The following is a 24870-nucleotide window of genomic DNA, read 5'->3' as shown; positions in this document are numbered from 1 at the left end:
AGTCCTATTAAAGGGTATGTTTTCTTTCCCCGCTTAAACCTTTATTCTATCTTCAGGGCCTTATGTGATTTGGCCCCTAGTCCTTAGTTTTCTTGCTATCTTAACTCCCTTCTGCAATCATTCTGCCCTCGTCAGACACATGCACAGCTGGTTTTCACTTCTGGTCTTTACTGGAGTTACCTTGGCAAGACCTTCCCTGCCATCACCCCGAAAGGTCCACATACACCTTGACATTTCATATATCCGTATCTATAGCTAGATTTTTAATTCTGAGCATTGATCAAGAACATACTTATTTCACTTACATCTGTTTTATACCTTGTCTCTCAATGAAGATTTAAATGCCATAAGGGTTTGCTTCTATTTCTGATGTCCTAAGCCTGTCCTTCCAACAGTACCTGGGACACAGATGGACTCAGGCTGCTTCTCTAAGATTGGCCAGCAGGTGGCACTATGGGATCATCCAAAATGGCTGAGGCATTTAATAGGTTCACAGGACACCCATCCTTTACTTTTAGAAATGAAAAACCTAAGTTTGTAACAGAGAATACTCATATATGTACATTCCAGTCTTGTTCTTGTTGGTATAATGTTAGCAAGCAAGCTTCAGTTTCCAGACCAGAGGGAACAGAATCTCTGTTCTGAAATGATTCTGAAAGGGCCCCAGATCCATACAAGTGCCTGGCGCTGCAGCTGCAGCAGGGAGATGTGAGTGAAGTCTAGAACGGAGCCCAGGCATCTACTTCCTCCTGTCCAGGGAGTGTTCCCAGAGCTCCCTAGGCAGTTAGCCTGCTGTGGTCGGAGCCCTGGAGACAGGTAAGGTCTAGGTCCCTGTCCCACACAAGGTCACTTCTACAGAGATCCCCACCCCAGTCAAACTATGGTTTGAGTTTCATGTCTACCTAGAAACAAGACTCACATAGCACACCGCTGCGAGCTCCTGGCGCAAAGTTCCACTTTCCAGCGTAGACGATGACGCCTTCTGAGGGTTGATGCCATTGTCGTACACAGTGAACTTCGTGCCCATCAGGTTGGACCTGAAGGAAAGGCACAGTCAACAGGCTTGTATACCTCTTCCCATGGCATGGCCCAGCCCATTCTTACAAGAATCCTACAGAGCATTATGGGCAGACCTGGGGACAGAGTGGAGGAACCCCATAAGCAGTCAACTCTAAAGTCAACTCAACTCAAAGGGCATCTCATTTCGGTGAAGGAAATTCAGGGAGTGAGTCAGTGTTCATAGGCTCCTATGAACCACAGGAGGGGACAGAGGCACTGCTTTTTCTGGAAAGTAAGCAGAGTGGCATCTAGGAGGCCAGAGAGGACTCTGCACCTCGTGGAGAAGGGCTGTCTCTGTCCTTTCCAGGGCTACGTCCAGCTTTAGCTATTCACACCTTCACTTACTCTTCCTCAGTGAAACCTCACTTGAGGCCTCCCCACCTCACCTCCTCAGGGCTTCTTTGCCTCTGGGTCCCTTGCCTCTGACCAGGGAGCTAAAGCAACTCTTCCATGGTGGCCTACATCACTGACAACATCCTGGTTGGACCTGTCACTTATGCTGGGCCTATACCCAATACCTTCGAGCAGCTTAGTCCCGTCTGACTCAAGGCTGGCATAGACTGGCCTGTGGTTGGACTTGAGGGAAAGGATCTCATTCAGAGATATCAGAAGGCTTTCTGGTCCCCTCCCTCGCCTTCCTGAAAGAGCACTAGTACCGCAATTTCCCAATATAGCTGTCGCCTCCCCGAGACAAGTCTGTTGGGTCCACAGAGATGAGGTAATTGGAAGTTTTGCTCTTCTTTCTCTTCCTTCCCGCCAGGAGGAACACCTTAAAGAGTAAAGCAATATCACATTCCATATCTAGCCTCTGGCCCACAATCGTGGTGTCCACTCACATATCTGGGTACACACACAAATGGTCACTTTGCTTCATCTCCCCCATTACATCTATGTGTGCACACATACAAGCACTGATAAGCCCTTGAGTCCACACAAAACACTTATTTCCCTGGAGAACTGAGAGACCAGTGTCAGAGCTAAGCTTCCCTCATATTCTAGCCTCTAGGCCTCCAAACTGAAAATACGTGCCCAGAGGAACCTCACCTTCTTGCCATCCTCACGGTCTAGGTGCAGAAAGTAGGTGGGGTACATGCCCCTGTCCATCCCTTTTTTGTCCCGAGTGATGCGGCATTTGACGGTGATCCCTTGTGGGGCTGGCCTCAGAGCAAATTCCTCTAGATCCTGGACCTCGATTTCCACCGGTGGCTCTGGGGCTGCTGGGCTGGGGGCTGAGGCTGCCTCCTATGGAGAGGAGAGTAGAAGACTAAACTGAGAAGGCTCTCCCCTTCAGACTGGTGGTCTAGGATAAGTCTGCCTCCTGATTCAGTGAGGGGAAGGAGAGGTAGGTCAGGATCCCTGGAGTGTGGATGTGGCTACCATGCCCCAGGGTCAGGAGCTATCTTCTAGCCTCTCCCTTTCCTCAGCAGTTCCTGGAGGTGGAGACAGGGATCAGAGCAGGTACTCAGGAGGTCATCCTGTCCAAGTCCAGCTCTCCCTGCATCCTAGCCCTTTAACCTACTGAAGAGATAGGAAACAGCAGACAAGCAGAAGAGCTCAGAGAAGCTTCATACAGACACCTAACCCAAGGAAAGCTAGCACCCCATAATGTTATCACATACACAAACAACTACCTCATGTTGTAGTTTATCAATCTGACATAGCATAGAGTCAAGGGGGTGAAGAGGGTTGTGCTTGCCCATACCAAACTGACCTGTGGCCATGTCTATGATGGATGGTCTTGATGTGAGAGGGCCTGGCCCACTGTGAGTGGCACCATCCTTGGCAGATGGGCTCAGGCTGTCTAAGAACGCTAACTGAGCATGAACCTGAAGTGAATGGTCTTGTGCATGAAGTGAGTGAGCTAGCAGGCAGTGTTCCTCCATGGGTTCTGCTTGAGTTCCCTCAACGATGGCTTGTGATCATTGTGACAAAGATGGATGTGGTAGTGTAAGCCGAATAAACCCTTTCCTCCCCAAGACGCTTCTGGTCAGTGTTTTTATCACAACAGAAAACAACTAGACCACCACCCAGAGGCAGACCTCACCACCAGTGTCAGCCTTCTGCAGGAGACAAAGGCTCCTTCTCTTCACTCACCCTGATGGACTTTCTGCTAGTGGCGGAGCTGGGGCGGGTGTTGCTGTTGAGCTGGGAGGAGCTAGAGCTGTTTTCATCTTCATCCTCTTCCTCATCAAAGCTCATGCTGCTGGAGATGCCTATGGTGAGCAGAGAACATGGAGGCTGAGCAGACAGACAGGTTCTATAGTGAGAATCTAGGTGGTCACATGGAAATGCACGTTCAGACCCTGACTCACCGACACCCAGGCACTCAGACAGCCATCTGCACACACCCTCACATTGCTGTATGTACTCCCACTCATCCAAACACATACAAGGACACATGTTCTCGTTGGTACACACATGAACTGGGGCTTGTCACGATTCTCTTTGGGATGCATCCCCACCACCCAAGTTTAGCTCAGTCCCTACATCACAACTCTTCTTCACTCTCAGTTACGTCATCCCTATCGCTTGTGTATCAAAGCCTGAGCTGAGCAACCTGCACGAGAAACCTCCACTTCGGATGCAAGGCCATGGGTGGCATAGACCACAGACTCTGATATGGACTCTGACTTAGGTCCTCACTCAGTCTGTGGACGGGACTGACTCTGCTTTCCCAGCTGTCTTCCCTGACCCAGAATGCCACTGTGGGTGGCCTTAAACATTATTTCCTCAGGAAGCAGTCTTTAGCAGGTTCTTTATGTGTATGGATCTGCCAGGCTACACCCAGGGTTCCCTGGAGTTAGGGCCCATGCCAGAGAAACTGGGCAGTGGGTTTCCAGGGAGGACCTGCTCTGCCTCCCAGCAGCTCAGCAGACAAATGGACAACTTCTTGTTCAAACAAAAGGGAAAGAAAATCTGCACGTAAACCTGGGCCCACAGGAGCTACAGAGAGGGTTAGGCTGCTGGCTAGCTACCCCAGTTCATACTTTTTTTTCTTAACTTGGTCTTATCAGGGGCCCTGGCCCAAAACTTCTCCTCTAACTCCAATAATTCCCCTCCATGATGACATCCAGGGAAGGACCGGACCAAACATAAGAAGGCTATTTTCTTGGAGAAGAGTGCATCTAAGAACCTGGGACTGAGCTTTGGTCCCAGCTGGGCCCCCATGGGGCTCACCCTTCCTCTGCATCGTGGCACGGAGGTCCTGCCCGCTGGGCCGTGTGCCCCCACCGGCTGCTGTCTCCCCTGCATCCTTGGCGTGGTCTGACTGTCCCACAGTCAGGATCTGCACTGGACCTTGGGCCTCAGACTTGTCTTCTGCCAGAGTTGCTGGCCCGCTGGTGCCTGCAGGCCAGATACTCCTGAGTTACATCCAGAGGGAGAGGAAAAGCCTGGATTCTCAGGTGTCCATGAAGGGAGAGGGATGGATGACAGGGCCCTCTGAAAAACCTTATTTGCAAAACTGGTTTAAAAAAAAAAACAACTAATGACTACTGTCAGCCTGTTGATACTTGGTAAATTGTAAAGGGACATGGGCTTCATTTCTTCTGTCCTTCACCCCAAGGTAACTGCCAAGGGTGGGTTTGAAATACTCCACATCCTTAAGACAGACAAGAACCACCTACAAAATCAACTGCACAGTGGGAAGAACAAGACAGAAAACAAAGATCAATCCAAACCATAGTTTCAGCCAGTTGTCCTTCCTGGACACAGACATCTACAAGCTATGCATGCTGGTGTTTGTTCTTTACACACTCACACATGTACAATACACTCACATATGCCATTAAAAATAGGGCCCTCTCTCAAAGACGGTGGCTGGCACCTAGTCGCCTTCCCACGCACATGGCCTCCCGTCCCATGTGCCCTGTCATCTGCTGGCACAGCCTGCCTTCTTTATACTTCCTGCCCAAGGAGCTGCAGCCTGAGTGACAGAAAGACCCAGCCCACAGGTAGCAGCTTCTCTGCCTGCCTGAGCTTTACTCAGTGCTATAGCCAGCTCCAGAAACCCAAGGATCCTGACACCCCACTGTTCAACTATGACACAATGGTCTAGAAATCAATGGCCATGAACAAGGATTAAAGAAATAGCAGCCAGGAAAAAGGACTTGGGGAAGTGGCCACCATCACTGTCATTGATCCCTAGGATCTGTTAGACTGAGGGGCAGAGGGACAGACAGACACTGGTCTGTGGGTCAGAGAGTTCTGGGGACAGGGCAGGAAGTTGGGAGAAATCCACATGATAAGGCACAGTTGACACCTGGCGTGGGAGCAGAAGCTTCCACCCAAGGGAGCATCCTGGCTTGGGACTGGATGAGGGAGCTCAGGCTGAGGTAAGCTGGGAGGAAGGGGGTTGGTCCTGACCCACAGCTAAGCTATACCTCACTTCCTGGCAGTTTGACAAGGCCTTCCATACCCACAAACTAGCCAAGGTGCTCATGAGCTAGACAAGGCTTAGTGATGGGCACCCTGAGTACACCTGAGTTCACATTCAATGAGAATACTCATGAAGGATAAGCTCCGCCCCCACAACGAGGTCAGTCCTCCAGGAGGTCTGAGCAGAAGTCAGGCTAACCTTTATGCTTTCCCTTCTTCTCCTTCCTAGGGGCCCCACCCTGGCCCCCCGATGCAGCCGCTGCCTTGGTTTTCTTGGCTGAGGCTGGTGCTGGTGGACGGGTGGCTCCCAGTTGCACACTGGCAAGTGAGTCGGCCTCTTGAACTGCTCAGGAGAGAACCCAAGACAGAAAAATGGGTATTGGGTGAGATCGGCACTCCCACTCGACCACAGTTCCCACCCCAGCCCTCATGTAGCCCTTCACCCGTATCATCAACCAGGCAATGGTCAAGGACGGGCCAAGCCTGCTACGGTGAAGTCGACAGCTAGGAACCCAAGTTCTAGGTCAGCCAACTGCTCTGAGCCTGGGCAAGTGCAGGGGGAGTGTCGTGAGAATGTGCCACGGAGGATGGGAAGGACACAAAGGCTGTATCTTCTGAAAGAGACGACAGCCACGATAGATACTCCAGAAAGCCTGCAGAAGTCTTGGGTGCTGAGCCCATGGGATCCAGTGTAAGGGAGGAGGGGCTCTGTGGGTACACCAACAGGGAAGTATCAGAAAAGGCACACCCAGTGCCCTCCATGGTCTCCACATAGTAGGACCCTAATCTGCTCAAAATCTATTGAACAGCGCCTGAACGCTCCAGATGACAACCAACAGCCTCCAGCCTGGTAGGCTCCTTCCTCTCCTTCCTCATCCTCACCACACACTCTGCCACCCAGCATGCATCCAGCCACACCGGACTGGTTTAGTGCCTTGCATGAACCACACTCCTTTTAGGTTATGGTGTCCTTGCCTGCACTATCCTTCCCATCTGATTAATTCCCACTTCTGATTTCCTGGAAGCTCCAGAGAAGCTGTCCCCCACTGCCTAGTGAGAGCCAGTGTCCTGCCACCTCCTCACACAGCCTGGCTTCTTCCCACAAAATACACTGCAACCACCTGCTGAAACCTTCTCCCACGTAGAACGGAAGCTCCATAGAAACAAAACCGCATCTGCCTGCTTACTCTGTACCCACAGCCACAAGTCTGCATCCCTTCACTGAATACTTAAGGAGATTTATGGACTTGTACCATGAATGAGCACCATGAATGAGCTTGGCAACAGGTCAAACACTTCCACTGAGAGTGTCAGTTCTTCGGTCACTCCCTTACCAGTGAGCCCCTGCATTAACACCAACAGCCAGCAGGGGGCAGGGCAAGAGGCAGTTAAAACTAGGGATGTTAGTGGGCAGGCTCAGAAGCATGGGTCTTGGTCAAACAGCAGGTGTGCAGCAGCCTCTCTTGGCTTTGTCCATCACTCAGAGCTGGACAAACACTTTGGGTCCCAGAGAAGCAGCAGGGACCTCACACACATCCAGTGTACCCCATGGGGAAGGCCCCTAAAGACGTCACCTATTCTGATCTCAGTGGGGAAAAGCAATCACCTGAGTCTGGGTCCTGGAACACATTGTGGTTTCTTCCATTTTCCAAGCTCTAAGGCTGATTCCCCCTTTTTATAAGTGAAGCAAAAAGTACAAGAGAGGATAAGTGACTTGCCACATCCATGAGCAAGTCTTGCCATGGTAAAAGGCAGTGGCATGGCAAGCCAGGCTGCACAGGACCAAAGGCAGTGGGTATCTTCCCAGGATGAAATTACCACACAGCGAATCAGGTACCTAATGCGATCGTCAGCCTTGACAAATGCCCAGAGACAGCCTTCATGATCAGGAACAAATGGGTTTCCTCAGAGGGGGTGTGTGCACATGGAGACCCATCTTACTTAGTGTGCTAAGCCTCGACCCATGCAATAGGTGAAGGACACATAATTCCTTCCCTTTACAGCATCAGGATGGTGTTGGGGTGAGTGAAGAGCTGAGATAACAGAACACAGGGAAGAACCTGAACATTGAGGGGTAGTGGGGGCAAGGCCAGTGGTCAGAGGAAGAAAGTTCTCCATGAGCTGAAAACAACTCCAGCAGCTGACTGTGGCTGGAGGCTCCAGGTCAGAGAGGAACCGCAGAAGGAAGAATGCACTGCTAAGATCTTTTCTACCCTAGCTACAAAAGCCAGGTAGGTGCCCATGGCACAACTCCCCATTACTACTGTACAGGAAGCAGCCACCTGCATGGCTGGTGCCAGCCCAGCAGAGGGCAGTAAAGACTGAGTGTGTCTGGCTCCTATCTCTTGCTTTCTCTCTCACAAACCCTGTGGCACTGAACCCAACCTAAGCTGGGGAAAGTCCTGGACATCTAGATGCAAAAGAGTCACACCTGGGTAGGATGGGCTCTGAGACAATGTCCAGATTGGGCTCTGCTGAGCACCAAGTATAAGGAAGGCAGCCTGGGGGGACTCAGTCCTCAGCCAGGAGCAGTGAGCGAACCACAGGTCAGAAGCCAGGCATAGTGAGGAGGCAAGAGCTCAGAGAGGAAGGAGGCAGGTGACCCGGGAGCTCCTAGCCTGAGCAAGGCAGGAACGCGGGAGAAGGATTCTTCATAGGAGAGCATGCTGGGCACAGGATCTCAGGGACATGCTTCAGATCAGAAACCTGGACCTTGGAACTCCCCAATCCATCAAGTTTGAGCCTTTTGGCCTCAAGACCTAACACAGGAGGTGACCATCTGAACATAAACAGGAGCCCAAGGCTAAGGCTGTCTCTCGGCCTGCTTCACTCAGCTGTCCACCTGAGCCAGACACAGCATCCAGCCTGGGCAAACCCCTACAGGATGAATCCGCAGTCCCCCACAACCCTCTACCACCCTGATCCCCGGGGTGTGGTACCCCAGGGCTGGGGACGCCCTAGACTGGCTGTCCCTGGGGCAGAGGCAGGGTGTACCTTGGTAGCTGGTGCTGCCACTGCTGCTGAGGTAGGACTCCACCAGGGGGGCTTGCTCCTCTGACTGCCTGGCCCGCCGGCTCCGGGGCCGCCCATCTGCATTGGCCTGCACCATCAGGGGCTCCTGGCGCTTCTTCTTCTGCTTCTGCTCCAACAGGGCCCGCTACAGAGGCACAGGGCAGGCACAGAGGTGGACTGGCCCACCACCTCCTCCAGGAGGAAGGGGTTCCCCCCACAGTAGGGTCAAAGGGAGCACCCCGATCTCTGGGCTAGGTTCCAGAAGTTGTACTGGAGTCTCTCTAGCCTTCTCTGGGTTAAGGACTCATGCTGCTGGCAGCTGGTGACTAGTTGCCAGCCTGGCAGAAGAGGCAAGGACTGGGGTAGGGTTAATATAATAATACAGAGCTGAGAAACCAGAGAGTTCACTTCTCTACCCATGCGACAGGGTCATCCACAGACGAGGGTCTCACTGCTCCCGGACACCCCTGCTGAGAGGCTGCCTTCCCACCAGCCCCGGCCTCACTTACCTGCCGGTCAAGCTTCTGCTGCCTCAGGTTGCTGCCCTCATCATCTAGGACACTGCAGAGGGAGAGAAAGGTATTCAGGGCTGCCCAGTGAGGTTCCAGGAGGTAGTCCACAACCCACCCCCATCTTTTAAGCTCTTTTCATCATGGTTCCCAGTGAGTCCATGTGGAGGGAGAAAGAACGGAGGCTGCCATCTAGGAGCTAATTCAAGACAAGAAGGGAAAATTCAGTGGTAGAGCACTCGCCTAGTGTACATAAGGCCCGGGATCTGATCCCCAGCACAAACTAAACAAAGCCTCCCAAGACTGGGTGTGGTGGATCATGCCTCTAAGCACAGCATTAGGAAGATTGAGACAGGAGGATGGGAGTTCAAGGTCAGCCTGGAGACCCTGTCTTTTTTTTTTTTTTTTTTTTTTTTTTTTTTTAAAGATTTATTTATTATGTATACAGCATGTATGACTACAGACCAGAAGAGGGCACCAGATCTCATTACAGATGGTTGTGACCCACCATGTGGTTGCTGGGAATTGAACTCAGGACCTCTGGAAGAACAGTTAGTGCTCTTAACCTCTGAGCCATCTCTCCAGCCCCCGACCCTGTCTTTAAAACACAGAAAACAAAGGGCCAAGCCATATTTCTGCCATGTTGGTGGCTTATCCTCCTCTATTACCTTGAGGACTTTCAAGCTAGCCTGGCCCTGGTAAGAACAGGATGAAACCCCTTCAGATGCCTGAGTAGAGCCAAACCTGACAGAAAACCAGAGGAGCCCAAGCAGGGGCATCAGTCATTAGCCAATCCCAAGAATGCTGGCCTTCATGCCAGGACTTGCTTCTGCAGTTCCTTACCATTTTCTCATCTGCTTCTTTCCATCCTTTTTGAAAAGAGCTGCGTCCTCTAGGGCAGACCATCTCCCTATCCCAAATTCCTGGCTCTCAGGTAGGACTTGGGGATGTACTGACACAACCCTGCTCCCCTAAAGAAGGCATAGTGTCCTCATTTGGGAGAGGCTAAAATGTCCAGTTTCCCCAGGACAAGGCCAGGGCTAGGTAAGAATAACCACAGGGTAGACACAACTAGCTAACGGACAGCCAAGCAAATGGCTTTTAGCCCTTCCCTGGCCATGGACACAGGACCAAGGTAGTACCAAGAGCATCAGATCCTTGAGTCCCATCAGTCTCAGGTCAGACAGTTCTTCTCACACAGACTGCTCCTGCCCACTAGGAAGGCAGAATATGAACAGAGAACTGTTGTGGAATAGTCTTTTTTCACACTGTGAAGATGTGTTGCTCTCATTGGCTTACTAAAGAGCTAAATGGCCAATAGCTAGACAGGAAGAGATTAGGCAGGACTTGTGGACAGGGAGAGATAACTGGGATAATGGAGTGACCAGGAGATGCAGGGAGAAGCAACATGAACATGCCATGTAGAAGAAAGATACTGACCCATGTGGTAGAATGTAGATAAGAAATAGGGGTTAATTTAAGGTGTAAGAGATAGTTAATAACAAGCCTAAGCTATTGGCCAAGCATTTATAATTAATAATAAATCTCTATGTGGTTATTTGAGAGATGGCTGGTGTGACAGAAAATTCTGCCTTCAGAGAACTAGTGACTTAAACCACTTAGTTTTCTTGCTAGATCAATATACCTCTGACCCAAATTCTATGAAATGTCAACTCAGGATGCTACTAGGGGTGGAGATGGAACCCGAGGCCAGGAACCCTGGAAACTCCAGGCTGCTTCTCCTAGTTATGCTGGAGCCTGGCTGAACCAGACCTGTGGGTGGGGACATGCTCAAGTAGGCCCAAGTGCATTGGGTTTGTGGGGAGACTGTAAGGAAGTGCATGAGTGGATCTCATGTATGTGCACATGTATGTGCAGGCATCTGTGTTAAGAGGTAGGTTTGCTTGTGTGAAGGTGAGTACAGTGTATGTGGACAGGAAAAGACAAAATCAAAAATCACTCCAAAACTGAGGTGAAGTTGTGCTTGCCTTCTGACAGCTGAACCTTATGTCCCTTAAACTACTTGAAGAGCTAGCCACCCAGTGCCACTCACCTCCCTGGCCATCCATGACTATTATGCACCATTTTAACTGACAGCTGCCCTAACTACTTGACAGGAGAAGGGATGGCCTCCTCCTGGTACCCCTGGACTGATCTGCACATCAGAACACATGTAGGGCTGTGTACAAAATGGCCTCATTCACCAAACTCTTGGCTGCTGGAACACAGGAGGAAACACATCTCAATGACAAGTCTCTAAGTTTAAGTCTTCCCAAAACAGCCCACATGCCCAAGAGCACCTGAATCCGGGGCTCCCAGACACATTACCAGGACCCAAGGCCTTAACAAGCTGCCTAAAACTTCAGTCTGGTTGAACTGGTAAACATCTTGCCATGAACAGCACACTGACTCTGTAGGGTACCTCTAGAGACCTAGGTCTCTTGGCTCTCTAGAGAGAACACGGATGTCAGGTAATCAAGACACTAAGGGCCTTGAATGGCTTGAGAGGCCACAGCTTCCCACCACCTCCACTACTCACATCAGTAACACAAGGGCAGAGCATTCCCTGCAACTGATATCCAAGCCTCACTGTCCACCAAGGTCCCCAGCAGTGCATACTCACTGCTTCTAGAATATGTGTGAGAAATGCAGAAAGGGCTCTATCCAGTGACTGGCAGGAGCAGAAAGGTCTGACACCCAGGCATGCTCTGGTTGGGCCCAGCAGCCTCTGATCCTGGCATTTGTATGCTAGTGGCCTGGCCTCAGAAGTCCCTGTGTGATCTCCAGAGGTCAGGTATTGGCTTCTGCTGTGCCAGTGGGAAAGGATATTTACCTCTTACAGGGATGTCACGGGCTACATTCTTTCAGAGGGCAGTGCTGGGGACAGAGGCAGTTACCTGGGTCATCCCAGAACAAAGAATATGCTTTCCTCAGTGCCAATGAAATTTCTAGAGACATCTAGAAAAAGTAAGGTGTGCATCAGCAAAGCCATCTGCAGACAGGCTCTGAGGCAGCAAAAGATGTTTCTGAAGTGGTGACCTCACCGCTCTGTGCCACACAGGGAGGTGTTTTCTTATCACAGGAACTGTCACACTGCCCTGGACCTTCCATGCAGTTGTGTCTGGGGTCAAATGCTATTTTCCATGAGCACAGTACTTCCTCTCCCACTATCCCCACATTTCCTGTTTGGGAAGATGGACAAAGAGTCACAGGTTGATTACCAGATAAGATACAGGTAGTGATAAACCAGCCAGCCTCCATCTTGGGCTTGTAAACCATCCTATAGTAAAGACACACTAGATTTATTCCTGTTTATGATTAAATCTGTTTCTCAAGGATTGGGCTATGCCCCACTTTTAACCTTAACAACAAAAGGTTCTGTACTGCCTGTTCCAGGAAATGGCAACTATGTATGCCTTTGTTTCAGAAGGTTGTTATGACCAACTTGCACCCATGCCTTTGTTTCAGAAGGTTGTTATGACCAACTGGTTATGCTTGTGTTCTGCTTCTGTAATCCCCCACTTAATTTGCCTGCCAAATATCCCCATTTGGAAACCTCCTACTCCTAAGCTATAAAATATTATCTTTTCCACATTCAATGTTGATCTCTTGAACCCCGCCTTAGGGAGAGGTAGCCCATGTACACAAACAAAGCTTCCTTTAATTAATTTGGCCGTGATTTGGGTCAGTGGTCTTTCTCCTCAAATCTGTGGGATTAACAGCAGCAGGAACTTAACTGTGGCTTTCAGAGAAGGATGAACACAAGGGTACAGTCTCTGAGAGATTCTAGAAGTCACAGATGTATCAGAAGAGCCCAGAGAGCCACCCACTACCTCACTCGGCATCGGGGATGTTCAAAAGGAATGGTGCATGGCAGCACAAGAATTGCTGTTAGAAATGACCCTCTCTAGGCCCAGCAAGACGCACACAGGGGGCCCTATAATGACCCACCCACCACCCATGTAACACACAGAGAAAGCTGGGTTTCTCGGAGAGTGGCAAGGATACTGGGAGATCACAATCACGGGCAGTGACAAGCTTGTACTGGGGTGGGGTGGGGGATGGGGGGAGTATTCTAGTAAGGACGATGCATCTGGACAAAGACAAGCTCCCGGGTGAATAACAAAAGAATCCCCAGCACAGCAGCTTGTACTGAGGAACAGTAACAATAATGATGGTTGTCTCGAGGGGGAGCAGAACCAAAGCTCCCTCCCTGCCCGCACCACACCGGCTAGCCCTGCCTCTTCAGTTCCACTGCAACAGCACTCCTAAGGTGTCTGTCTTTCTTACACCACCTCCCAGGCCTGCCTTCCTGATGGGCACTGTTCTGGGCTGCACTAAATGATAACCATGCAAGGAGACATTAATGGCTTTTTAATGACTTTGGTTCCAAATATGGAATCACTGCCAAGCCTAGGCTGCCAGCTGCAGCCCCGCCAGGAGGCTCAGACAGAGACAGGGCACTGATGGATGGGTCTTCCAGCTGACCCTGGCGGCTCCTTCATTATGGTCACCTCCAACTGGGAGCCAGACCTAGAAGGCCAAGGAATGTTCGAATGTTCGAGTCACTGGCTCCGGTCTAAAGTATCCCCCGGTTTGGCTGCTCTACCCAGGGTCAAAAGGGTGGCAACTTCAACTCCCATGGAGCCAGGCTATCTACAGTCACTCACGCCCCTGGAGACAGGTGTCTAGGGACTTGTGCTGTGGGCTGGAAAAGGGTAGTATGACCAGTATTATTAGGAAACCTGTTTCCATCCTTCTCTTCCTACACCCCACTTTGTAAATGCTAGCTAATCACTACCAGAGGCCCAGGCCAGGACAATATAGAGATGGACTCAGCCATCTGGATGCCCCATCCAAGCCCACTTACAACCTGCTCCTTTCTTCCTACCTTCTTCCTTCCCTCAGCCACAGCAGAAGCTGCTCTGAACCTAGGAATCAGAGCAATAGGCTATAAGGAGAAGCCACCCAGAATGTCTGCCTGCAACTAACCCTGTGCCAAACACCAGAATGAGGGAAGTCCATATCCATGGCTCCCACTGCCTAGCAGCTGCTTGGCACACAGTTGGAAATGGGGGCAGTCTCTGAGGGATGGGTCGTCTCTTTCCAGCCAGGAGTTCCCAAACATTCTACGTGAATTAAAGCTGCTTTGTGGCCTTGGCCTTGGCTTAGCAATTCAGAACTATCGGGGAACATGCTCAAGAATCAGTCTTGTTGTTTTAAGCAAGCACCATGGGGTTCTCTAATAATCAGCCATGCAAATGACTCTTGTGACCACAGCTGGTGATCTTCAAAGAGTAAGAAACTGGAGTTTCCAGAAAGTTCGCCTGAGGTTGTCAATACAAGGCACCTGAAGCTAAACCTGGCAGCAGAACTGAAGGGGTGTGTGGGTGTGGGTGGGTGTGGGGGTGTCTAACAAGAGCCCAAAGGACAGGAAAACCAGTCTTGCTTAGACTCAACCCAAGGTAGAGCTTGCCAGTCCCAACTGGCTGGAGGAAGATGTTTGGAACAAAGAAATAGTGAGAGGCCTATGTGGACCCTCGCAGCCTGAGATTCTCTATGGCCTGGAGCTGTACCTCGCAGGAGTTCTGGAGGCTTTGTTGTGGTGAGAGAGCACTTTGGGTGTGCTCAGAACCCAAGAATGGGACCAGGAAGTCAAGAGACCCCTAAATGTTGTCTGGAGTGTGACATCCCTTTGATTTATGGGGTAGCATTTTATCTACGCTGGGGAGTGCTGAAGGCTCAGCCAGACACACATGAGGTCCCCGCTCTCCAAGAGCTCGTGATTTGGTGAAGGAAGCCCTGAGCACCACGGGCAAGAACACTGAGGCTGAGTCTAAATGGATGGCTCAGCAGGTAAAAATGCTTACTGCTCTTGCAGACGGCCTGAGTTCAGTTCCCAGCACCCACATGGCTATTTACAACTGCCTGTATCTCCAGTTCCATGGGACGTGATGCCCTCTGCTGGCTTCCACCAGCTCCAGAATGCCCACAGTGCACATAAATTCACACAGGCACACACAAACCCACACACACAAATAAAAGAAAGGAGGACTAAAGACAATATGCCTGAAGCCACAGTCCTTCCTCAGAGCTCTACGCACCTACAACCTATAAAAGGTGGCAGAGTCATAAGCTACAGGCACCGGATACTCTTCAAAAACACTGGTCAAGAGAAATGGGCAGAACTGAAAACGACTAGTCAATGGGAAACAAAAGGCAGACCATGGCTCTAATGGTTGATCTTTATAAGTGAAATGGCTCCCTTTTAAGTCAGAATGTGAGCTTAATCCACGATCATTAGAAACTGAGCCAAAATTACCCCTAAGAAGATTAGCACCAACTATCACTGCTTTGAAGAAATTGAGTGGAGCCTAGGGAATGCAGGATGCAACCATCAGAGAAAGAGAGAGAAAAACCCTACGAGAAGAGCTAACTCGTCAGTCTCTCTCAGTCTCTCTCCCCCATACGCCACATTCCAGTCTGACGTGCTGCTGCATTAAGGAAACCTCATGCTAGTCAAAGCACGTGTACACACACTGCCCCCCGCCCGGCTGCCAAGAAACATGCCGTTTCTTCTGTCCCAGTTTTCCGCCACCAGACAGACCTGTGGCTTTGCCTGCAACCAGCAGCCTAGTAATGCAAAGGGTCATTTGAATCTCCTCTCAACACGCCTCCCCTACTGGGAAGTCTACGCAAGTCCAGTGCTTTTCCAGGCTCTGTACATGCCCAGAAAGACTGGACAGGGCAGGGGACGACCCTTCTGATGGCAGCCCACCCCCAGCTGAATACCTACCCTCCCTACTCTACAGAACAAGGAAGCAGGCGACAGGAATGGAGAAAGGAAGCAGGTTGGGCTGCCAGGGTGCCAAGTTGCTTTCAGGGCTAGGCTTCCAGGGTGGCAGGATTCTGTGCTTTCAGCTGAGTGTGGGAGGGAGAATGGGGGGGGGGATGATTAGGCTTGGGCTGGGTTGAATGTCAATCACCCATTTCAGGCTACCAATGCCCTGGGCACTTGCAACAGATTTCTCAGAGATAACCCTACCTCCCAGAGGCATCTTTTCCCAGTAGCAAGCAGAATCCTCCCTAGCTTGAGGTAGATTTTTCTCTACAAGCTTTGCAAGTTGCTTTAGTCCTTGGGTCCCTGGGACAATCAGCCTTGAACCGTGACCAGCCCAGCCTTCCATCTGTCGATACCTAAGCATGCCGTTATCCCCACAGTCACAGTGTAGCCTATGGTTGGCCACCATCCTACAACTGGATCCCCTTGAAGGTACTTCTCACAGCACTGTTGTCTGCTCAGCCCACAGGCACCACCTTCCACCGCTGCTGGCTGACAGATGGTCAGTGATACTCTATAGCGCTGCACCAACTTCTAGGAGGTCCTTGGCCCACAGAACTATCTGCACCTCCAGCCTGGATATATGTATGTCAAAGGCAGATAGTCTTTTGGGTTAGTGCGGCCCAGTCCCCAGTTCCCAATCAGTATTCTCCCTTATCCATGTGAGACTGAGGTACCGGCTCACATGTCTGCAGGAGATCCTGTGTATGGTTCTGTGCACGTGTGTGTGTGTGTTGCTGGGAAGATAGAAAATAACTCAAGAAGCTCCCACAGAAGCCAAGCTCAGAGGCAGTACTCATTCTCAAGAAAATCCCTAAATTTCCAGGCCTATGGCAGGTGCCTATTGGTAGGAAGACCTGCTTTTAACAAGCTTCAGGCAGTTCCAGCTGGTTTCTATTTGGGATTTTATCTGGACAGACTCCTGGAAGGGCTCTGTCAGAATCACTTTCTTTCAGTGACTGGGCTCAGCATCCTTGCCTAGGGCACGTGGGTCCTGAGTGTCTGATTTTGCAACGCACTGAATGTGCACCTGGGTCAGAAAAAAAAAAAAAGTGGGTCTTGGCAGTCCAGCACCCTTTTTACACACATGTCTCTCTAGGAGGCTTTGAGAGCCTGGTAGCCCATGGCAACTAGAGAGCCAATGAGTGGCCACGGATGTGGCGCTGCTATGGCAATGAGCTCTTTTCCCTGGTAATAGAATTGAGTAGAGTGGATGGAGAAAGGCCTGCACCTGTGTGAGGCTGGAGACCACCCCTCCCCCACCTCCCCCACAAGAAAACCTGGGCCTGCCTTAGGTTAGACCAACCAAGAATCCAGGAACAGGAGGTGGGTCAGGGCTCTTGAATCCACGTGAGCGTGTAAGAGCAATTTTCTGTATTGTGAGCTAGTCCCTTTAACAAGCAGATTACTATCACTGAATCTCTGAAAGGTACTGAATAGTACTTGTAAGTAGGTAGTAAGGTGTATTTCTATAAGGATGTGAATATGCACAGATTTCTAAGTAAGCACCCCTGTGGTCCATGTCAGCTGCCTCGTGGTCTGGGTTCTAACTGTCTCACAAATCCATGCTTTGGGGATGTGAACTGAACAGCATGGGCACCTTTGGCCCAGCGTGCAGATGCCCTATGTGTGCAAGCGTGAAGATGCAGGGGTGTGTGCGCACAAGCTATCCAGGCGCATGTCCTGGGTGCTGGGCCTAGGAGGCGGCTCAAAGCAGTTCCTTTCTCCGTATGCTACCAGATTCAACAAGGCCAGAGATCCTTTCAGAACCCTTGGGATGTTGAGGAGGGTGGAGAGGGCAGGCGGCTTCGAGAACCTCAAAGTTGGGATGAAAAACCTCGGCACCTCCAACCCGCGCTCTCGGTGTTGGAAAGGATGTGGAGGGCATCAGAGCCCTGCCTCCAGGCCAGATGACCTGACCGACGCTGCATCCCGATTTGGGAGGTGGTGTGTGCCCTGGCAGCGAGCTACCGCCCTCCCCCCGCCCTCAGCGTTGGAGTGGGGGTCCGCACGCGCCCCGGGGCCGGGGAAGCCGGGCCCGCGTACCTGTAGGGAATCCAGTCGGAATGCGGCTTGGAAGTCATGTCTCCCGGGGGCGGGGCGGCGGCTGCGGCTTCCAAGGCCGGGACCGCTCGGGGCTGGCGCGGGGACCCTGCTCAGCTCTCGGGCCGCCCCGGGCCGCATCCTCCCGGGCCCCGCCGCTGGGCCCCGCCGAGGCCCTCTCTGCACGCCAGGGCCCCGGCCGCAAGCTCCCAGAGCGGCTGCCTGTGCGGCGCGGCGCGGAGGGACAAGCGGCGGGAGTGCGCGGGGCCGCGGGAGCGCGCAGGCTGGAGCGCGCCCGAGGCGGGAAAGGTAGGTAGTCCGCACCGCAGGCGCCGGGTCTCGCGCCCGGGGCTGAGCTCTGCGTGGCAGTCTCCGCCCCGCCCCTGGTCCCGCCCCAGCGGAGACCCCACCCCGGCCCGTGGATGCAGATCACGCGTGGCGCCCACCTTCCTCTGGGAAGGACGCAGTCACCCAGCCCCAGTTTCTCCCTCTAGGACCTCGGCTATCTGAGATTTATCCGGGATAGGGCAGAGTAGGGGGGCTCCAGTTAGAGGTGTCCGAAGAGCCTCTGGTCTGAGTACTGAGGCCTGCTTCCTTCTCAACCTTCCATTTCACGTGCCTGCCCCCAGAACCTTCTGATCTTTAGTTTTAGTAAAAGTGTTTCCTCAGCCAGGGTTCTTTTGCACCTGACACTTCCCGTCTTTGCTTCCACAACCAAGAGGAAGGTTATGTTAGCTGTTGCACTCCAGGCCCTGAGAAAGTTGGAGCATTAGTGGGCACAAGAGCTTTGAGAAGCAAATATTTCATCTCAGTTTCCCTGAGAATGAACTCTGAGAAATACTAACGGACCTAAGGGCAAGGAGCAAGGAAGTGTTGGAGCTGAAATTGAACCAGTATCTCTTGTCCTTCAAAACCCTTTTAGAGGACAGTGAGATCTCAAGAAAGATCCTCTTAACCTTGAATGCTGATGAGGTCCCGACTGTGACCAGGACCCATTGTTAATAACAGGCAGGGGAAAGAAGGGTGGCAGATCCATAGCAGGGCTAGCTGGGAGCGCAAGAGGCCAGGTGCTCAGCGATGTAGCAGGCCTAAAGGCCAGCCTGAACCTGGGCTGGGGATCAGGGAAGGGGTTACTTATGAGCACAGTCCCTGCACAGCTCTTGGGTGTCCTCAAGTGTACCTTGGGCTCAGCAGCACCAGACAGCCAGAAGAGCACCCATGGGGAGATGCCCTGGCAGGACTGGAAGAGGATGGGAATGACTCTCATGTTTAGGGTGGTGTGGAGGGCCCCAGAGGTCTCCTAGTCAGATCTGAGCTTGCTTTACTCAGCAGGACAGCATTAGAGGATGGCTTGACTACCAGGTGACTGATTACCAGGTGATTGGAAGGGTCTGCACTTGGCTGTGTTAGGGGGAGGTCTTTGCTCCTCCCCTTGGCATTCCTATTTAAAACAAAACAAAACAAAACAAAACAAACCTTTAGAAGAGACAGGATGGGCCGGTGGATAAGGACCCAGGCCCTCCCGAAGCTATCTTGTGTTTCTGTCTGTTTCTCTCCCCACTATATTTCTATCTAACCTTTCTTATCTCTCTCTCCTCAAGAGTACCCCGAGGAAAGAGTGGGGGCTGGCTTCCCACAGGGTGGGTCCCATCTCCACCTGGGGCTTCTTGCAGCTTCTCAGCCTTGTCTGCCCCATAAACTCCAAACAATAATAACGATCAATGGACTGCAGGAGTTGGGGCTTTGTTAGGTGAGGTCTGTATAACTTCATTAATTCTTACCACTACTCTAGGAAGTGTATTCATATGGTACATATTGCTTTCAGCAGAGGAAACTGAGGCCCAGGGAAGACAAGCATCATGCTCAGGGTCCCATGGGTGGTTCTTGGTGAAGCCAGCATTACATACTAGCTCAAAGTCCGTATTCCTCACCCTCTGCTTCTTATAGCACATGCAGTGCTTGTGAGTACACTCCCAAGCTCCTCTCTTAGCTCCCTAAACACTGTTATCTTTGAATATTTGTCAACTTCTTAAGGGCTATTACTGTCACCATGGACCTCTAGAAAAAGGGGAAATCAGCTGAGGGTAAGGTGCAGTGCAAAGCTTGCCTTCAGGTCTCCTACCTGGTCTCCACATGGCCTCCCAGGAAGGGCAGTAGAGAGGGGCTGGTTGGCACCCCTTCCCTGGCAGCTCATAGCACAGCAGCAAAGCTACTCCCCAGAGGCCTCTTTCCTTTGGGCCAGAACTCTGCCTAAAAGATGTGCAGGAGGCTTTGACCCCTGAACTCCCCGTTGTCCATGCCACCTCTGCCAGAGTTATAATTATTTGCTGTCTACCTCTTCAGGATGACAAGCGTCTGGAAGACTTTCCTGTCATGACTTTGAGGCTGCATTTTCCCCCTTCTTCCCAAATTATCTGACACCTTGATGCAATCAGAATTAAGTTGGAAGGTCTCAGGAGCCTGGAGTAATTGAATCTATTAAACAGACTCTTCAGGCTCTGTCCTAAGGGAGCAAACTCTGGAGGTAAAGTGAGGTGCAGAACTAAGACAGTTTCCGTGGCTTCTCTTTCGGCAGGAGCTGTGTGTACACATGGGATTCAGAAGAACCAGGAAGACTGTGCCAGTCATGAGTGTGTGTATGTACCAAAGAATATGTATGTACATGAGATGTGGAAGGCTCAAGAGCTTGTGTGCATTCATGAAGGTCTGTGCACCAGTGTGTGAACATGTGTCTGAGTATGTGCGCACATCCTATATGGGGAAGCTGAGGATCTGTGTGCCAGTGTGTGGTGTGTGTGTGTGTGTGTGTGTGTGTGTGTGTGTGTGTGTGTGTGTATGTGTGTGATGTTCAAGAGAAAGGGGAACCGTGTGCCACTGCATAAGTAAGTATGTGAGAAGCCATTGGAGACTGTGTCAGTCTGGGAGAGGGAGACAGAGAGAGAGAGAGAGAGAGAGAGAGAGAGAGAGAGAGAGAGAGAGAGAGAGAGAGAGAGAGAGCGAGAGAGAGAGAGAGAGAGAGAGAGAGCCCTGTGAGCCCCTCTATAGACAGAGCAGGCTTGCACAAGAACATTGGTGAGATGTGTTTTTTTAAGTGGTAGGAGAGGAGGATGTGGGTGTTCTGCAGGGTTTGCAGTGTTCACACTCAACTCACAACTCATGGAGGATTTTCCCACTTGAGTGGCATCCCTAGTTCACTTTTTAGGTTAACCTTGATGCCTCCCTCAAAAAAGCTACTCTAGAAAATCATATACACAATATTACTAGGCCATAACTAAACATTGCAGTTTTTACAATTGTGCTATATAAGTGACTTTGAAGAAGGGCATCTAGCCCCAGGAACAAGGTCATCTCTACTTAAACACTTCTACACAGCAAACCTAACACACCTTCCTCACCACTGGTCTAAATACTGTGAGCGTGGAATATTTGTTAGAAATTTAAATTCTCCTCATTATACTTTAGGCATTTTTTAAAAAAATAAACTGGAGACAGTGCGTGAGGGGGAATGCCATCTAAGCTTGAGGAACCCAGCCAGCTCTTCTCACAGATCAGTTCACCTGGAGAAGAGTTTGCATTCTGGCGCTTTGTTACTGCTATGTAGAATCTTACCTCTTCTATGCTTAGGACAAGTTTATTGAATGAGGCCACCTCTTTCAATTTTGGAAGCAAAGGGGTATGAATAATAAGTGAATATGTATGCAGATTGGGCCCTGTCTGGTGGCTTGGCATTGAGACCCTGCAGTCTGACAACAGCAGTCCAAATCAATCAGACGTCTACAAGACCTTACCGGGCTAAGGCTGCTGCAGGATTTGGTGGCTTTGGCAGGGATAAGGGGCAAGACTGCTCTTAGGGAACCGTCACTCTTGCAGTGGAAAAAGGGAGAAATGATGGCTGTGAGTAACCAAGTGCTGGGTGGGGGTGAGGGGTGACCGAGGAGGAACAGCCAGTGGTACTGGCAGGAGAAAGAGCACAGAAAGCTCTCCTATGGATAGAAAAGGGTAATGGTTGATTTGGGTCTTGAAGAATGAGGAAGAATTTTGTAGACCGGTAAGAAAGGAAAGAGGGAAATAATAGTTACCAAGAGTCTGTGAACTCCAGATACTATGCTCACTCCAAACTAGGTGTCATGAGCAATGTCACGGACAGAGGAGTGTGTGAAGCAGTGTGCTGAATGGTCTCCGGTGGCAGCAGATGGGCCTAGAAAGTTGAATAAAGCTAGATCATCTGCTATGGTGTTGGGCTTTATCCTATAACCAAGGGGGAGTCACTGAAGGGCTTTAAGCTGGGAATAAACTGCCCAGGAGTAACCTTTAGATAATTATAACTAGGGACAAGATAACCCAAAGGAGACAAGGATAATAAATAATATAGAAAACTCCTAGATATACAGTAGGAAAAGAGAGTAAGGGGTGAAATTAGGGTGAGGACAAAATGTGTATCAATAAGAACACAATTCTGCTTACAAGATTAAGTATCTTTGATGAGCTTATAATGAGAAGAATGGGCTTATGAGATGGGACATCCTTCTGAGCACTGGTGTGCTCAAACATTCCAGTGCTTTTCAAAGCTGTGCAGTAGATGGTAGCATGTCAGCAGCCAGACAGTACCCCATGTAAGTCCTGTTTCAAAGAGCTACAAAGACTGTCAGCTCCATTGTGGATGATGAAAATGAAGATAAACAGGTGTACAGCTGTCTTGATACCATGTAGGGTAACAACTACTAGAGAAACAGCCCATGTATTTTCCAAAGTGCTGTTGAATACAATAGCAGATAATCACATAGACACAAGCACAGTGTTCAGGGCTCTAAGCTCTGAGGGCGTAAAACAAAAGAGTTATGAAATCAGTGCATGATAAATAGAGAACCACTGGGCTTGGACATGCAGGACTGTCATTTGCTTTGTGTATGTTCTTTACCAGGCAGTCCTCTGTGTAGTTCGTAAAAACACATCTGGGTGATGGGTGATGAAATGGAATTCTGCTCCAGGTTCCAGTCAAAGATCTGAATTCATAGACTGTACATTCAAAAGAGGAGGGTAATACACTAAGCAGGACTTGGAAGAGCCTGGATCTGTTCCGTGAGCTGACACCCATCTTGGCACATATAAGAGGGGCTGCAAAGAAGGCCCTGGGAGGTTTAGAAGGAATTTTAGAGGGCCTAGTGATGCCTAATGACTGGAAAGTGTGGAGGAATCTATCTCCTCCTTCATCTCAAATCAGGGGAATGAGGCTTTGCAGAGACCCACAGTGGAACTTAGTGTGTGGCCACAGTGGTCTTGGGGGACAGTGGACAGACAGTGAATGCATGCCTGACAAATACACAGAGCCAGTGGTGACTTGCCTCTTCTCTGACAGCAGAGAGGGTGCTGGGGACTCAGTATAGGCTTGTGCCCCAGGTTTGTAAGACAAAGGGCACAGGAGTGGTTCCTGTATGTTGACCCTGACCTCAGCCGGACAGTTAAGTGTGATTGGCTTAGGCTCAGGCTAAGTGGTCTCCCGATGTGGGAGGTGAGGATACCACAGAGGGGGAAAGCGTGAGTTTTCTAGGGCCTGAGAAGGGAGCTTGAGAAGGAGCTATAGGGAGGGAGTATACCTACATCAAGGACTCTGCTAGAAGGATCCACAGTGATAGCATGGTCTCCAGGACCCTACAATGGGTCTCTCCAAAGTGAGAGAAGGCCAGAACATAACAGCAGCTCCTCAGTACAGTCACCGAAGAACCCTGACCCCATCTCCTCCCACCTCTTTTGCTGTGGGATGGTCTGTATGTCAAATTTCTCTGATTGGTCAATAAATAAAACACTGATTGGCCAGTGGCAGGAAGTATAGGCAGGACTAACAGAGGAGAAAAGAAAGAACAGAAGGCAGGAGACACTGCCAGCCACCGCCATGACAAGAAGCATGTGAAGATGCTGGTGAGCCACGAGCCACGTAGCAAGGTATAGAATTATGGAAATGGATTAATTTAAGCTATAAGAACAGTTAGCAAGAAGCCTGCCACGGCCATACAGTTTGTAAGCAATATAAGTCTCTGTATTTACTTGGTTGGGTCTGAGCGGCTGTGGGTCTGGCAGGTGACGGAAATTTGTCCTGACTGTGGGCAAGGCAGGAAAACTCTAGCTACACTCTTTCCTTCCATCAAGAAACCAGAAGATAGTTCTTTGCAAGCTCTCCCACTCCCCACAGGAAGCTGTTCTATGTTAGACTGTACTGGGAAAGAGTTGTTAAAGTAACTGAAGTTCCAAGGACTTTTTTGGGGCTGGGGATGCAGTTCAATGGTAGACCCTTTCCTACCAGGCACAAGATTCTTGGTTTGATCCTAGCATTGCATCACACACACACACACACACACACACACACACACACACACACACACACACACACAGAGTTATTTTTAGTGTAATAGGACAGATGACAGATAAGACAACTTTGGCCTGAAAATGGCCATAAAAGCCTGAAGATTTAGTCTTAGGACTAAATTTCATCTAATTCTATGGAGAAAGAGGCTGCATAGAATAAATGTAAAGAGATCATAGGGGACAAAAATAAATTTGCTTTATGATGTCTCATGAGTCATGCCCATTCAACTTAGTTATGCATGGCTCCTCTCATCATCACTTGAGATAGCTACTACTATGGCCCCCATTTTACAGATAAAGACATAGAAGGGTATAAAATTTGCTCAAGGTCATGCACATAGTAAACAATAGAATCCAAGTTCCAATTTAGGCAGCAGAGAGTTCCAGAGCCCATAGGTTCAACTGTCATTCTCTAGAAAAAAGGAAGTAAGAGGCTGAGCTCTTGACTCATTCTTGTTCCAGAATTCTAGCTAAGGGAAACATGCCTATTGACGCACAAATGTATTCATTAACATTTTATTTAGAATAGAGGAAATCAGCAGGGGTGGGGATGAATGTCTATTGATTGGGACTCAGATAAATAATTCTGAGTTCACTGGATGGATCATAAAGCATCTTTTATGGGAAAGTTCTAAAGACAGAGGAAAAGATTAATGTGCTAGGATACTG

The 24870-nt window shown here is 50.2% G+C and overlaps 1 protein-coding gene across 5 annotated transcripts in view; it reads right to left on the bottom strand.

Annotated features, from left to right (window-relative positions):
- The window catches only part of Tub (TUB bipartite transcription factor), an 84318-nt gene that overhangs the window by 5499 nt on the left and 53949 nt on the right, over positions 1-24870 (bottom strand). The window contains exons 1-9 of one of the 5 annotated variants that reach the window (XM_006978558.4): positions 17845-18014; positions 8958-9009; positions 8431-8593; positions 5636-5779; positions 4237-4404; positions 3154-3272; positions 2104-2301; positions 1716-1828; positions 920-1037 (exon numbers count right to left, since the gene is read on the bottom strand). In XM_006978558.4, the coding sequence (XP_006978620.1) occupies positions 920-1037; positions 1716-1828; positions 2104-2301; positions 3154-3272; positions 4237-4404; positions 5636-5779; positions 8431-8593; positions 8958-9009; positions 17845-17882 (1113 nt within the window). In that variant the 5' untranslated portion in view covers positions 17883-18014. Of the gene's footprint in view, positions 1-919; positions 1038-1715; positions 1829-2103; positions 2302-3153; positions 3273-4236; positions 4405-5635; positions 5780-8430; positions 8594-8957; positions 9010-17844; positions 18016-24870 lie in introns of those variants that run through there. The other 4 variants (XM_076549893.1, XM_076549909.1, XM_076549908.1 and 1 more) reach the window with 4 other exon arrangements.

This window comes from Peromyscus maniculatus, chromosome 1 (genome assembly GCF_049852395.1).
Source record: "Peromyscus maniculatus bairdii isolate BWxNUB_F1_BW_parent chromosome 1, HU_Pman_BW_mat_3.1, whole genome shotgun sequence".
Classification (NCBI taxonomy): Eukaryota; Metazoa; Chordata; class Mammalia; order Rodentia; family Cricetidae; genus Peromyscus; species Peromyscus maniculatus.
The sequence above is the reverse complement of the archived record's forward strand: the minus strand, read 5'-3'. Positions and strand labels throughout refer to the sequence as shown.